The 16,340-nt window shown below is 38.2% G+C and overlaps 1 protein-coding gene across 1 annotated transcript in view; it reads left to right on the forward strand.

The window, feature by feature from the left end:
- The window catches only part of ERMP1 (endoplasmic reticulum metallopeptidase 1), a 52,737-nt gene that overhangs the window by 12,660 nt on the left and 23,737 nt on the right, over nt 1-16,340 (forward strand). The window contains exons 5-10 of the mRNA XM_082404374.1: nt 4,703-4,849; nt 5,513-5,605; nt 7,816-8,028; nt 8,892-9,112; nt 12,399-12,573; nt 12,964-13,154. Coding sequence (XP_082260500.1) covers nt 4,703-4,849; nt 5,513-5,605; nt 7,816-8,028; nt 8,892-9,112; nt 12,399-12,573; nt 12,964-13,154 — 1,040 coding nt within the window. The remainder of the gene's footprint in view (nt 1-4,702; nt 4,850-5,512; nt 5,606-7,815; nt 8,029-8,891; nt 9,113-12,398; nt 12,574-12,963; nt 13,155-16,340) is intronic.

The raw sequence follows: 16,340 nt of genomic DNA on the forward strand, positions 1-16,340 counted from the left end.
TGAAGTCCTCTTTTTTTTTTTGGTCAAGATTCCACATATAAGTGAGATTGTATGGTATTTTTCTTTCTCTGTCTGGCTTATTTCACTTAGGATAGACTGAATAATATTCCATTGTGTGTGTGTGTGTATACACACACACATACACATTTTCTTTATCCATTCATCCATTGATGACACTTAGGTTGCTTCCATGTCTTGGGTATTGTAAATAATGCTGCAGTGAACATGAGGGTGCAGATATCTTTCTGAGTTAGATTTTGTTTTTTTTGGATAAATACCCACATTCCTACTGTATGGAATCATACAGTAGGTCTATTTTTAAATTTTTTGAGGAACATCCATACTGTTTTTCATAGTGGCTGCACCAATTTACTTTCCCACCAAATTCACAAGGGTTTCCTTTTTTCCACGCCCTCACCAACACTTACTTCTTGTCTTTTTGGTAATAGCCATTCTGACAGGTATGAGATGATATCTCACTGTGGTTTTGATTTGCATATCCCTGATGATTAGTGATGTTGAGCACCTTTCAGGGACCTCTTGGCCATCTGTTTGTCGTCTTTGGAAAAAAATGTCTATTTAGGTCGTCTGTCCATTTTTCAATCAGATTGTTTGGGGGGTTTTTTGCTCTTGATTTGTATGAATTCTTTATATTTTAGATATTAACCCCTTATCAGAAATGTGATTTGAAAATATTTTCTCTCATTCAGTACACTGCCTTTTTTATTTTGTTGATGGTTTCCTTTGCTGCGCAGAGGCTTTTTAGTTTGAAGTAGTCCCACTTGTTTGTTTTTTGCTTTTGTTGCCTTACCCAAAAAATCATCATCAGGACCACTGTCAAGGAGCTTACTGTTTATGGTTTCTCCTTGGAATTATATGATTTCAGTCTTTTAAAGTTTATTTATTTATTTATTTATTTATTTATTTATTTATTTATTTTGGCCACACGGCTTGCGGGATCTTAGTTCTCCAACCAGGGATCGAACCCGCTACCCCTGCATTGGAAGCTCGGAGTCTTAACTACTGGACCGCCAGGGAAGTCCCTGCTTTCAGTCTTATATGTTCAAATCTTCAATCCATTTTGAGTTAATTTTTGTGTATGGTGTAAGATAGTGGTCCCTTTCCATTATTTTGCTTGTGGCGGTTCAGTTTTCCCAATATCATTTATTTGAAAAGACTGTCCCTTACCAATTGTATATTCTTGGCTCTTTTGTTGTAAATTAATTGACCATATATATGTGAGTTTACTTCTGAACTTTATTCTGTTCCATTGATCTATGTTTCTGTTTTTATGCCGGTATTATACTGTTTTCATTACTAGTGCTTTGTAATATAGTTTGCAATCAGGAAGTGTGATGTCTCTAGCTTTGTTCTTCTTGCTTAAAGTCGCTTTGGCTGTTTGGGGTCTTTTGTGGTTTCATACAAATTTTAGGATTGTTTGTTTTATTTCTGTGAAAAATGCCATTGGAATTTTGATAGGGATTGCATTGAATCTGTAGATGCTTTGTGTGGCACAGACATTTTAACAATATTAATTTTTCCAGTCTATGAGCACACAGTTTCTTCCATTTATTTGTGTTATCTTCAGTTTCTTTCATCAGTGTCTTAAAGTTTTCAGTGTACATTTCTTTCACCTCCTTGGTTAAATTTATTCCTTGGTATTTTATGCTTTTTGATGCAATTGGAAATGGGATTATTTTCTTAATTTCTCTTTCTGATAGTTCATTATTAGTGTATAGAAATGCAAGTGATTTTGTGGAATGATTTTACATCCTGCAGTTTTACTAATGGTAAATGAAGATGGCTTAATATTTGAGTCACTCTATGTAGTTCACCACATTATCAGAGTAAGGGAGAAAAACCATCTCAATTGATAATCTCAGTGTAATCATCTCAGTAGATAAAGAGCAAGGATATGTTCCTTCAATAACAGTACATTTATCACACTCAAAAAGTGTGACATTAATATAAAACTGTTAGTGAATAAGCAGTACATATTCAGATTTCTATTGTTCCGATAACATTGTTCTATTGTTCCGATAACATCCTTTGTTTTGTTTTTTAGTCTGAGTTCCAATCCAGGATCAAATGTCAGATGTATTTTGATACATCACAGTCATTATATAACATGCACATAAAAAATATCAGTGTGAACTTAATTATTATAAAGTGAATACCCTTCTAACCCCCACGTGTGAAAGAGGATAGACTCTTGCTACACCCTCCCAGAAGTTTTCCACCCGCCCCTTCTCAAATACAACTCCCTCCCTCTCATCTAAGGTTAGCCATTATCCTAATTTTTATGATCATTACTTTCTTTCCTTTGTAGTTTAGCTTTATCTGTTTTTCAATGTGGTTTTAATATTTTAATCATATAACTTTATTAATATCTAATTGTAATAGTAATAATATATTTTAACATGATATGGTTTGATAATCTGTTTCCCCACCATCATTTTTCTTTTTCCTTTTACATTTGTGTTCTTCTCAGTGCATCACATCAGGAGCATGTAATGTCTGTCTGATTACTGACGGTGTTAACCTTCTATCACTTGATTATATTTGCCAGGTTTTTGTACTTTGTAAAGTTACACCTTTGTAATAAATATTTTGAGGCTGTGTAAATATCCTGTTTCTTATGAAACTTTGATCCTAGTTTTAGCAATCATTGATGATTCTTGCCCCAAAGCATTTTTACTATAATGTTAGCCAGATGCTGTTTTCTGGGTCCGTCATTCCCTCTATAGTTAATAGTTGGAGCTCGCTAGAAGGAAGGCTTTCTCTTCTCCCTTGTATTTATTTCAGTGTTTCATGTATGTTTTATTTTATGGATTTTATATTCTGTTATAATCATTTTGATGCATGAATTGTTCCAGTTTAGGCCAGTGGCAGCCCCTTCAGCTGGTGCCTGTCCCTTTGACATGTCTCTGACATGTTTGTCTGAGCACTTTCTTACTTTCTGGCACAAGATGATCCCACTTACCAGTATTTTCCTAGGCTCAGATCTGGAATTGGGCATATCTTTAGGGAGAACTGGTTCTTTTAGTGGATAATGGTATTCAGAAGCAAAGATCTTGGTGCTGAGTGTGTTTTTTTTATATTTATCCTATTTGGGGTTTGTAGGGCTTTTTGAATTCATAGCTTGGTATTTTCTGTAAGTTTTGGGAAATTATTGGCCTTTACCTCTTTAAACATTGCTTCTACTCCATTCTTTCTCCTCTTCCTCTGAGATTCCAGTTACTCATGTTAGACCTTTTCACTGTATCCCATATGTATTATAAGCATTTCTATGTTTTCCATCCCTATTTCCTTCTGTGCTTTAATTCTCTGGATCTATAATTTTTTCTCCTGTTGTGTTTAATTTTGTATTAAACTATATATGTATTAAAATTCTTAACATCAATTATTATGCTTTTCGGTTCTAGGCTTTCCATTTGACTATGTCTCTCACTCTTTGTTAATAGGCTGTACTTGTCTAGTGAAATTCTTGCTATCATCTGTGTTTTTGAATAATTAATAATATTTATTTTAAAATCCATGCCTGGTAACTCCAGTCTCTGGGTCACTTGGGTGTCTGGTTCTGTAGTGTTTCTCCACCCATTCCCTCCCCCACCATTTATGGTTATTTTTTTCTGTAGGAAAGCAAATTGATTATCTGTTTATAAAGTTGTAAAAATGTTAATATTCTTAGATTTCCTGAAATACAGTTACTTGATCTGTCTACAGCAGACAACTTTTTGGTAAATTTAGTTGTAACATACAACCCTTGAATCTCAGTGGATTACAATAGCAAAGGCTTATTTGTTGCTTGCATTACATTCTGGTTCCTGAGTAACTGCAGCTACATCCCATGGTTATTATGTTCCATGTGTCTTATTCATTCTGAGACCTAGGCTGAAGGAGAAGCCCTCATCAGGGATGTTTTAATCTCAGGACCAAAGTTAATGGGAGAGATGGACCATGTGATGGCTCTTCAGAGTCTTCTCAGTTGAAGTTCATTTCTCTCCCATTCACAATCAATTGACCGAAGCAATTTATGTATGTGCTACTTCCCCAGGGATGCATTATAAGTTATATGGGAGGGAGGAGTGAATAATTGGGAACAGTAATACAATTTATCTTGCTATCCTAAAGAAAAAACTCCCACATTTGAAAAAAGCTGTATGTACATGAAAATGTTAATGCAGAATTATTAATAATGATAAAAATTATAAGTATAGTAGTAAGGAACTTTATGATATATTCAGTGATTATGCAGTTCTTAAAATGATCATTGTAATATCTAGCAACATAGGAAAATGCATTTAGTACACTGTTAAGTGAAAGAGCAATGTAGAGAGTATATATACCCTATCAGTACAGCTGTGTACACACAGTCATACATTTGTAAGAAAATTGAAGATATAAAAATGATGATAGTTATCTTAGTGGTTTTTCATTTTTAAACTTAAAGTTTTTATAGTGCTGTTATTTTATAATTAAAAGCAATTTTGTTTTCTTAAAGGTTATTTTTCATTCTAAAAAGTCATACACATTTATCAAAGAAATGTTGGAAAATACAGAAAATAGGATTCAAAAAAACAAACTCTTGACCTATCTCCCCAAATCACCACAGTAACTATTTTAGGTGTGTTTAAAAAATTACTGTATTAAAAATATTTACCAGATTAACCTTGTATTGTGTTGTCATGTTTCATTTCAGGTCCTGAAAATCCTTGGTTGGTCCAAGCTTATGTTTCAGCAGCTAAACACCCTTTTGCTTCCGTGGTGGCTCAGGAGGTTTTCCAGAGTGGAATCATTCCTTCAGATACTGACTTTCGTATCTACAGGGATTTTGGGAACATTCCAGGTATTCTGTCAGTCGTTACGGGCTTTTTTGTGACAATGATTAATCAAAAACAAGTTTTACTTTTTGGAAGTTTGTGAGTGAGCAGCATTTTCTGAGAGCAAATTCTCTATGTGAAAACTGCATATTTTGACTTACTGAAAGAGAGATCCTGATAGTTTCTTTTTCTTTTAAACTCCAGTCTAATTTAAATGCTTCCCTTTTCTAGAACATGTCATCTTGGCCCACAGTGTGACAGAACAGGGGAGGACTGGTTAGCACTTCATTCCCAAAAGATGGTAATAGATCCTTCAGGGGTCTTTTTCATTGTTATCTTGCTTTGCCAACTGCCCTGGGGACTTGTACAGCTTATTTGAAGTTAAAATTTGGCTCTGGCCTGGCAAGGATGTAGATGGCAAAGTTTTGATGACCTCCCGTGCTCAATATTCCTACCCCTTGCTGTGTGAATTGTAATGCCCCAGTCATTATGTATTGAATTATGTACCATAACTATTGGTTCTGTGAGAATTTGGAAGAGAATTTACATCATGCATTCATGAATGTGACAAACAATCATGCCACTGCTTTGATGTTTTGTCTTTCAGGAATTTAATACATTAAACAAGTAGGCCTAAAGTAAGGTTGATCTTTAAAATGACTTTTTTTTTTTTTTCCTGTATGTCTTAGGAATAGACTTAGCTTTTATTGAGAATGGATACATTTATCACACCAAGTATGACACAGCGGACAGAATTCTAACAGATTCCATTCAGCGAGCAGGTTGGTATTCTAATTTAGACTTTTGATATTAAGATGGAATACTGTGGATGACCTGTAAACCTATAAATCTTCTGTGTTCTGTGCATTAGGGAGGCAGTGTATGGTGTAAATGAGGTGGGGCTTTGGAGTTAGATGAGGCTTTGAATTTTAGCCTTGAAGTCTAGTTTAGCAGTTAAGAACATAAGACTATTCATTATGAGGAATTTGAAAGGGTGTTGACCCAGGGTTATGGTCGGATTGCTGAGTGATGCGAGTGTAGCCAAAATGGAAGCTATACATTGGAGGTGGTGCAAGCACATGTTTGGGCAACTTGCCCAGGTCTGGAAGAGTTACATCGATCCGAGGTTGGGTGGTGAGGGCCAGTGAGTGGGTTATAGGACAGGTGTCAGGACAAGGGGCAAGGGAGTTAAAGTGTTTTCCAGAGAGATCTATAGTAGTCAGGGGAGGTGAGTCTGTTGCTGAGCCTTAATAAGAGTTGGTGGGATTTGGCACAATGGAGAAGAGAGGGTGTGTCCCAAGGAAGAGCAGAGCGCGAGTAGGTTGTGTTTGTGTATGAGGGGCTGTTGGTGAGTAGCTTGTCAGAATGGAGGTTGCATTTTCAGAAACAGAGAGAAATGAGGTATAAGTGTATAGGGTAGAGAAAATTGTAGAAAGCTTTAAAAATCAGCAAGAAGATGCTGCAGGAATAAGGAATCATCAAAGGCCTGAGTACATGAATGAATGATGGTTTAAAATGCTGTTAGTCTGGTGATGCAGTGTGGAGTGGATGGTGGAGACAGGGAGAGAGCCAGGAGTCAGGGCTGTTCCAACAGTAATTTTCGTATGGAATAGTAAAGGACCTAGACTGGGGTGTTGAGCAAAGATAGAAATGAAAGCAAGGAGATAGAAAATTAGGTATATTTGGAATGTAAATTCAACAAAACTTGACAGATTAGATAGAAGGGGCAGCAAGGGGCAGCATCAGGCCTAGCTGGCCGGGGGAGAGATGATGCCATTGACCATGATGGGAACACGGGAAGGAGGCCCCCATCCAGAGCAGTCATGAAGAGGGGGAGGAGACTGAAGTCTGTCAGATGTAAGACGGAGGGTGCCTGTGAACTGACAAGATGAAAATATAGATACACTGTTAGAGCTCATGACAGAACTGGGTTTCTGGGTTTGGAAATTAAAGGCATAGAGAAAACCACAGAAGTATGGAGAATGGAAATGGTTTTTGGAAGAGGGAAGCAAAGGTAGAGGACTAAACTTGAGCTTTGAGGAAGACACATTCTAAGGTGTGACAGAAGGGCCAATGAAAGAAATCCCGCAGTAAGACAGAGGTGGTGTCTTCAGTGGAAAGAGAAAGTCAGTGGGATGAGCAGCAGGAAGAAATGCCAGTCATTCATGTCTTCTGATAATTCTTCATTATTAAGTTCAAACTCATTTAGTCAGTGATTGATATAACAGATATTTGTGACAGCATCTGATGTGCCAGATTCTGCCTGATAATGACTCTCCCAGCTCTCCAGCTTCATTGCTGAATACTCTCTCTCCTCATTCCGGACTTTTTTTCCACCCTGTATCTGGAAATTGCCCTCCTCAGGGCCTTCATCTACACAGATGAACAGTCTCAGTCTGGACAATCTCTCCCGCGATGTAGCTCCTGTCCATCCTTTAGCTGTAAATTTCACTTCCTCGAGTGCTTCCCCGACTTCTCAAACTCCATTAGTCTCCCGTGATATGTTTTTAGGGGACTCTCTCCTTATTCTTTCTTTTTTTAATTGGAATATCATTGACATTCCTTATTAATTCTTAACACATGTGTAATAACTTGTTTGGTGTTTGTGAGCTTCATGAGCTTCTTGGTTCCCCACTGAATTTCTGGTATCTAGAGCAGTGTCTGCTACATTAAGTATATATTAAGTGAAGAAGGACTAAGAAACAGCCACTGGATTTGTCAACAGCGAGGGTAGAACTGATCAGGGAGTAGCTGTAATAAATAGAAGAGAAAGGATGAAGACCAGGTCGCTGAGCTTTGAAGTGGAGAGGAAACAAGAGTAGGGGGCATGGACCTTATCTGAGATATTTAGTAAGAAAAGTGGGGGAGAGCAGTAGGATGGTAGAAAGCTATTTCTGTTCACAGTCTTTCTAGGTATTTCTTTACTCTAACAGTGGATGGTTTATTCAACTTTGTTACCTTTGTTTTTTTTTTTTTTTTTTTTAACTAATAGGTGACAACATTTTAGCAGTTCTTAAATATCTAGCTACATCTGATATGTTGGCTTCTTCTTCTAAGTATCAACATGGAAACATGGTCTTCTTTGATGTGCTTGGCCTGTTTGTCATTGCCTACCCCTCTCGTGTTGGCTTGATAATTAACTACATGGTGGTAATGGCTGTTGCTTTATACCTGGGAAAGAAATTATTGCAGCCCCAAAATAAGAGTAAGTATTTTCCTTTAAAACTACAGTGCTGGCACGGATATGGAATTTGCCTGAAGTTTTTTAGTCACTTTGCTTATATCTTTCCAAGAAGTTAAAAATCTTACGAAAAATAACATTTGATTTATACTGTTGTAAGAAACTTGTAAATGAATATCAGGTTGATATGCTCATTATACTTTTAGTCTTGGTGAAGCAGGCAAGTTTTATGTACTTATACACTTCATAGAAGTACCACAAAAGCTTGTGGAAAATGGTTTGTAAAGATTGACTTTTAGTGAAGAGTCCCATTAAAAATTCTTGTCCACACTGCAGACCAATAGCACACTGTTCTGGAGTATAAATGAGCTTCTTCTGGTTAAATTGGTCTCCTTCTACTATGTTTTGTACTCTAAGTTGGTGTGTGCTGTTATCAGATAAAATATTTAGCAGCAATTTAAATACTCATTTATCACTGGTTATTTTCTCATGCTACTTCTATTCCTGTGTTAGCTTCTTTTAGTAAGATTTTATATGGAACTTTGCCTTCCATTTCTGCTGTTATTTCAATACACAAAGCATCCCAAAGGTGATGAAGATTAAGACAACCCACTTTTCTAGCCAGGAATATATCTGAACTACTCCTGAAGATTTATCTCTTTGCGTCTTTTGTACCCACAGACTCTGAGTAGATGTCAATACTTGAATCTTATTCACTGATACTTTCCCTGTGTAGTGTTTAACAAACCTTACCCCTAAGAAATTTCAGTATTTTCAATTACAATGGTGAATTTTGTTTTAATGTTTGCTCCTTTAATTCTACTGACTGGTTATGAAATTGATTTGATAAAGACGGTGATCTCTACTTTTTGTTTTCTCTCCATTAGCTGCTGCCTACACAAAGGACTTCTTCTGTGGACTTGGCATCACTCTGATAAGCTGGTTTACTAGCTTGGTTACAGTTCTCATTATAGCAGTGTTCATCTCTCTTATTGGACAGTCTCTCTCATGGTATAACCACTTCTACGTCTCTGTTTGTCTGTATGGAACTGCAGCTGTTGCCAAAATAATATTCATACATACCCTCGCAAAAGGATTTCATTATGTGGTAAGTGTTGGGCATATTTATTGATTTCTTTTTGCTGCCTTCTAGGATTGAAGACAAACTCAGGTGGGTGTTCCTTGTGTTTGGCCTTTTGAGCTATCAAAGATTGTTTGGCATGGCTATAGATAATTGACTCCCAGATCTGTGTTGACTTTCTGGAAGGCTTCTCATTCTGAGGGTAGCAGACTTCAAATGAGGTTATGAAGCTGCAAACAGTTTGGGGTGTTGGTGACAGCAAGGTGTGTTAGCATAGCCTTTTGCCTCTCCTGACTCTGCGGTTTTTGTAGCCATGCTCTTGAATCTACCAGCCTTCTTTGGGATCACCCAATTATTTATATTTGAATAGCGCTGTTTTCCACTGGACTGTAAGCTCCTTGAGGGCATGGAGTGTTTTGTTCATTGTCCCCTGTGCTTAGGCAGTGTCTGACACAGCACTAACACACAGTGTTTGCTGCCTGAATGAACGTTGCTGCGCTTAAAGTTTTCAGTTTCCTTCACTTTTTTTTTTTTTTTTTTTTAACTTTTATGTTGTTGATGCAGATTCTGTCAGCATGCCTTTGTGGTCTGGGGGTTATACTGACACATTGCTAAGGAGAATAAGGGAAGGGAGATAGGGTTCCAAAATGATTTATGCTGACTTAGAGAATATAGCCATATTGTTATGGTTTCAACTGTATACCAGTGTATTTTGTTTGGTAAAAACAAAATTAGGTATTAGGGTTATGAGATAATAGGACTAAAAATAAATTACAGTGAGAGAGCAAGCAGTGTTTCTGATTTTCTAAGAGAGTTAAAGGGAAAATCTTTCTTAGTTCCGTCATTTTCAAGATGGCCAGTATACACCTGGTTTTTTCGGTTTGTACTGCTGAGGATTAGAATGGAGACATGGAAGACTATAATACAGCATCCTTTCACAAGGACGTCTTTGGTACCTGAACCTTGGTCTCAGTTTCAGTTCATGTTGGGATATGATCTGAGGAGCCCTTCTGTGTTTTAGGCCCTATTGAAGAAAGGTTCTTTGAGATTAGCCATCTGTTTATGGTTGAGCCAATGCTTGTATCTTAGTGGCTTCTGTCTCCAAAAGAATTATACCATGGGGCTCAATTTCACATGCTTATTCTTAGTGCCATGGTATGTAACCAGTCAGAGTGTGGCTGACTGTCATTGATACGGCATTGGGGTTCAGTAGAGGGTAAGACAGAAATGCTTAGTAAAGTTCTATTTACTTTGACTGATTTCACTTGTCTGATTACAAAACTTCGGGCTGAAGGCACAATGTAAGGAGTAGTGTGTTTTATTTTCATTTCACAAATGGTCTTTGAGTATCCAGTGGGCTTCCATGCTAAGGCCTGGTACAGAGATTCAGGACATAGTCTTTTTCTTTGAGGAGCTCACAGTTTCATTTGGGGATGAAACGATGGGGAAACCACAGGGGTTTCAGTACATTGGGCCGAAGTGAAGTAGAGTGATATATTCACAGTGCTGTAGGAATATAGGGCCAGGAGAGATGAATTTTGTTTGTGGAAGTCAGGAAGGCTTCATGAAGGAGGTGGTGACATTTGAACTGGGTTTTTGAAGCCTGAGTAGAAGTGTGCCAGATAGAGAACAGGTTGATGGGCAAAGGTGGGAATGTACAAGATGCATTTGGCTCACAGTCAATAAAAAGTTCAGGGTGGTGAAGATGAGGTTGGTAGGATAATAACTGGGAAAGTAGGCCAGGGTGAAGTTGGAGCATGACCCTAAAAATCAGTGGGGCCACAATTTAAAATTTCTAAGCAGGATATTGAGTGAGAGAATTTGTGATTTAGTAGGAACACACTGGTAACAGTGTATAGAATGGATTGGAAGGGGTAGAGGGATAATAGAGATGGGGAGAGGGGAACTAGATTTGAGGGATATTTGGACTTGGGTACAATGTGGGAACAATGTAAAACATTTCCAGTTATTACAGTCTTCATTGTTGAGATCTTTGTTTTTAAATGTCTGAGTGAATTTGGCTTCAAATTGAATCCTAAGAATTATTTTATTCTTTTTGAAGACCATGACTCTTTTTTTTTTTTAGAAATTTATTTATTTTTGGTTGCATTGGATCTCATTGCTGCGCACGGGCTTTCTTCAGTTACAGAGAGTGGTGCGCGGGCTTCTCATTGCGGTGGCTTCTCTTGTTGCGGAGCACCGGCTCTGGGCGCGCGGGCTTCAGTAGTTGTGGCTCACGGGCTTAGTTGCTCCGCAGCATGTGGGATCTTCCCGGACCAGGGCTCGAACCCGTGTCCCCTGCATTGGCAGGAGGATTCTTAACCACTGCGCCACGAGGGAAGCCCGACCATGACTCTTGATTAACAATGTTGAACATCTAATTATTTAACGATGATACCCTGTCTTTCATTGTCCAAAGAAGGTTTGTCAAGTGAACTTTAACTTGTTTTGAAAACATGTGACAAACTCTTTTGAGCTCTTGAATTAGGGACCCTTATAACAAACATGCCCTGGACTATACAGTAATGAGAAGGCAGAGGAGAGAGAAAAGCTTAAATATATCTATTTCCGTTTTGGTATTTCTGCACTAAAATTATAACTTTCATGTTTACATTAATAGAATCGCTGGTGCAGATGTTAAAATGTATTAAGTTCATATGGCAACTTTCTTCTGAAGAACTCAAGGTGCTGCACAGGAATCCTCAGACTTCAGAGCTCATAAAATGTAGATCAAATTTTATAACGTGAAACCACCAGGAATCCAGGATGGGGGCAAAGTTGTGCTACAAGACCAGTTGGAGATAGAAAAGACTCAGGAATCAAGCAAAAAAACCCCATGGCTGTGTGCTCTAAAGGTCCTGCAGTTCTCAAGCTGTGCTGTTGGTGGCGCTGCAGCCGCCTTCACATAGGTCATTTCTCCAGTTTGCTTGACATTCCTTGTAAGTTGCATGAATAAAAGAGCTGGTAGGGTATTTTTGGTTGTGATACAGAGGTGAATGTTTTTAGGAGAGTCCTTTCTTCTATTTTAGAACATTTCCAAAGGTCTTTCGGCCCGGTGGAGGGAGAGCACAGATTATATACAAGTAATGATGTTTTTACCCCATCTTGTTAAATTCCCCTTTCCTGTGCAGTAATTTGAATTTATTACTTTATGGATAGGAGGTAGCTTTGTCAGTGTTTACTTTAAAGTTTAAAGGATAGACCCTGCTCCAAACAAAATATAGCTTTTTGGAGCAGTGGAAGTTACACTACAATAGAAGATCTTTATGAATGGCCCATGAATGAGACTACTTGTGTATTTTCTTTCTTTCAGAATGCCAGTGACCAGTATCTGGGAGAAGTATTTTTTGACGTCTCTCTGTTTGTGCACTGTGGGTTCCTTACAGCTCTCACTTACCAAGGGCTCTGCTCGGCATTTATTAGCGCTGTCTGGGTGGCATTCCCGTTGCTCACAAAGCTTTGCGTGCACAAGGACTTTAGGCGGCATGGTAGGGTATTTTTGGTTGTGATACAAATGGGAAATACCTTAAAATACATAAGATAAGGCTTCCAGGGACTATTTCCATATTTGATCTTTTTGGGTAGGCTTTCTAAATTGTTGCTGTTTGTTTCTTTTTAATTTTCAGATCACACAGATTTTTATCTTACACCTTACACGTAAATGAGCACATGCTAATTAATATATTACATATTTTGTTTTCTTATTTGTATTCTACCCTAAGTCAAAGTGTTTTATCTCACTAAGATAACATGTACCAAAAGGGCAAGAGTCAGAGCTAACCTAATTTCTGTTAGGTGCGAAGGTATACCAGGACTATAAAAAGCTCTTATCTCACTGGAGAATTTCAGAGATGTGTTTTCTTTCTCTTTTTCTGTAGGTGCCGGAGGAAAATTTATTGCCTTTTACCTTTTGGGGATGTTTATTCCTTATCTTTATGCATTGTACCTCATCTGGGCCGTATTTGAGATGTTTACCCCTATCCTTGGGAGGAGTGGTTCGGAAATTCCACCTGATGTTGTGCTGGCTTCTATTTTGGCTGGTTGTACAATGATTCTCTCATCCTATTTTGTAAGGAAAAAAAATTTTTTTTAATTTCCTTCCTCATTTTATATATAAATCCATGATGAGTTTTGCCATGCTAGATCCTGTGAAATAGTGTTGATTCTACTCTTAAGCAAAAGAAATGGTGAATGACTCTGCATATTGTGGGTTCGGTATGGGCAGAAAATGTAGAAGGGCGGTTTTGTTGTTAATTTTGCTTCCTCATCCTCCCAAATCCTCTGATTATACTTCTTTTCAAATAGCTTTCAAACTACCTGAATTTGAATGTGTGGAACGAATACCAAGTGAGAATTGGTAGAGATTGCTTAGTGGTGAATTCTTAGAGTGTGTTTTGAACTTACTAATTAGAGGAAAATGTTAATAAATACATGGTAGTTTCATTGGTGCTGTTAGAGCTAGTGAAGAAAGACTAATTCTGATGAGGAGTTTTCCCTTGTCGTTCACCTGCCTTGCTGCTGGCACAGCCAAGGTCACTGATTAAGTCTGTGTCCTCGAGTGACATACACTTACGACACCCAAACATGCCTTCCTTTACCGAGTAATGAATACATGTTACAGGCCTTGTCATTTTACTGTATCAGTGTTCTGCCCTCGCAGGGAGAGTCCTACCTGTGCCATCCCTGCTTCTCCTCCCTGGGACTCTCCAGAGGGAAGAAAAGACATGACGCAGAGTTGACAACCAGACTGCCCTCTGTTAGAGCAAGCTCCAGGCAGAGTCCTGCCCTTGGCGTGGTGTCGGCACTCTCCAGGACTCTGGCCTGGCTGCTGTTTTGTGGCTCTTTTCATTGCAGTCCTTAAGAGTAAGAAGTATTTATTGAATACCCGTAGGTACACTCTGAGATTTGAGGCTAGGGTACCAAATAGAAAAAGTAGCTATGACTATTATAGCTCTTCCCTTCATGGAGAGAAGAGTGCGCTTTTTCACACTGATATAGTAAAGGGCATCTCATGTGGGGACTAGGGTCCAGGGACAGCAGATAAAAGTACCACGTGCGTGGTCAGCACTGTCCATGGTAGTCCCTTAAATAGCAAATAAATAGCTGTGTGTATGACTGCGTATACAGCCCTGTAGAGTAATTCTTATGCACGCTATTGTTTGAGATCAGCTGTACTAGTTCTGAAACAAATCTGAGCATTGCAGCCATTTCACTTTTAATATTATGATTTAGTCCTTACCGGTATTTGCAGGGATAGATGGAAAATTCTAAAATGTTCTTTGTTGCCTTCAGGGTTTACTTCTTTTGGTTTTAATATTAAGCCTTTAAATCCTCTGTATATCTTAATAGATGGTTTGCTGTTGTGAGGACTAAAGGAGATGTAGTTTCATCACATGTAGATTAGGTTGTAATCTAGAGTCAGCTAAGTTATGAACTGGACCCCCCCCCACCCCCTGCAGTGTATTTAAATCATAGTCAATGAATGAAAGCTATTGATGCTCATAAAAGATGATCAGAATATGGGGCATTTCAGTTCTGTTCCATAGGGAAGGGGACAAAATGAACCCTGAAAACTTCACTGTGGAAATTGAAAATGACCCCAAAAGCATGGAAATCTTGGAAACCGTAAGCAAGTAGATTAAAGTTTATTACCTTCTAAACTACTTTTGGAGAGTGGCTCTTGGAATACTTTAAACCCTCATTTAATGTTCATTATAATGTGAAATAACTCTGCTGCCCTTTGATGCTGTGGGTTATCATTCTCTTCGCTATTTTCTTATTTATGTGTAGCTGTGTTACAGATAGTGGCTTTTTAATAGAGTGAGACTTTTCTCCTTGAGTAATGGAGAATTGAACCACAATGCACACTTCAGAGAGCTTGTCTTTTAGTCCTTGGGGATTTATTAAATATATTTGCTAGGAAGTAATTAAATTGCTGTCAAATGATCGGTTAACAGGTTTCCTGGGGTTATCCTGTGCTGGGGCCATCATGGTTATATTGATTAAATGAGACTGCTGATAGGAGTGGGATCAGGAGGAGATTCTCAGAGAGAAACAGAGAAAGAGCTAGCACACATTGGACACTTCATAGTCCCTTTTCACGCTTCTCTTCATTTTATTTCACACCCATTTCGGAACCTAGAGTGATATCAGATGTAACATTTAAGACAAAAGACAGTAAAATTTAATACAGTGGGATCCAAACACATTGTCACTGAGGCCATTCTCTTCTTCCTTCTCTCCCACTCTGATCACCTTTTCATTTATCACCATTACCAAACCTCTTCCAGAAGGTGGGTGGAAGAGGCAGAAGATGAGCCTCATGACCTGGAGAAGAGAAAATATGGATGTGGAAACTGTAGCTTAACCTGAAGTTGTAGGACAACTTTGGGTAGCAACAGGGTTGCGAATGGCAGGAACCACAGCATTATGACAGGGAGGTTTTATTTGGACCCAAACGACTCTGTATACCTAAACTTAACCAGTGGAGGTGAAACTCATTACTTGGCAGGATATTTGACACTGTTCTAAGGAGCCACATTTTAAATATTGTTACTGTTAGGAGAAAGAGCGACCGACAGGGTAACAAATTGTGTTTTGCTAACTCACTGCCATAAATCCTTGGGTACTTTGTCTTATTTCTATCCTTCAGTGTAAAAACATTAAGATCTTCGACTTAAGACCAGTACTGTTTTGCTGGAGATTACCCTGGTTGGCATATTGTTACACTGTAGATATAAAATCTCTTAGTTTCATATAGTAGAGTATATGGTAGGTTATGAATATCTGCTTAATTTTTCATTTTCATCTCAGTATAAATATTTTCACATTTATGTTCTTCACTTTTCTACATATTGACCCTGGAGGGTGGGCAATAAGGGGGAGAAGGCAAAAGGGGGAGCAGGGACTAGGTCATTGTTTCTCAAAGTGGCTCCTTCAGAACCCCTAAGGGATCTGTGGACATATTCTATAATCATGTGTCCCTCGCAATTTTTAATTCAGTGATTTTATTACAATTTAAAAATTAATATAAGCATATTTAGGACTTCCTGGATGCCCATCTTGAGACTGAGCCACTTGCTTTTCCTGCCCAAGTTCAGATTTGTTATTTTGATTGTGTTGGCCTTGGTTAACTCTGCAGTGACAAGGGCAGAATTACCTTTTTTCCCTGGTTTCAATTTTCATAGTTTTTTGGGTTTTTTTCCAAGTGAACTATAAGTTGATTTACAATATTGTGTTAGTCTCAGGTGCAGAA

This window comes from Balaenoptera borealis, assembly GCF_965194805.1.
Source record: "Balaenoptera borealis genome assembly, chromosome: 8".
Taxonomy (NCBI): Eukaryota; Metazoa; Chordata; class Mammalia; order Artiodactyla; family Balaenopteridae; genus Balaenoptera; species Balaenoptera borealis.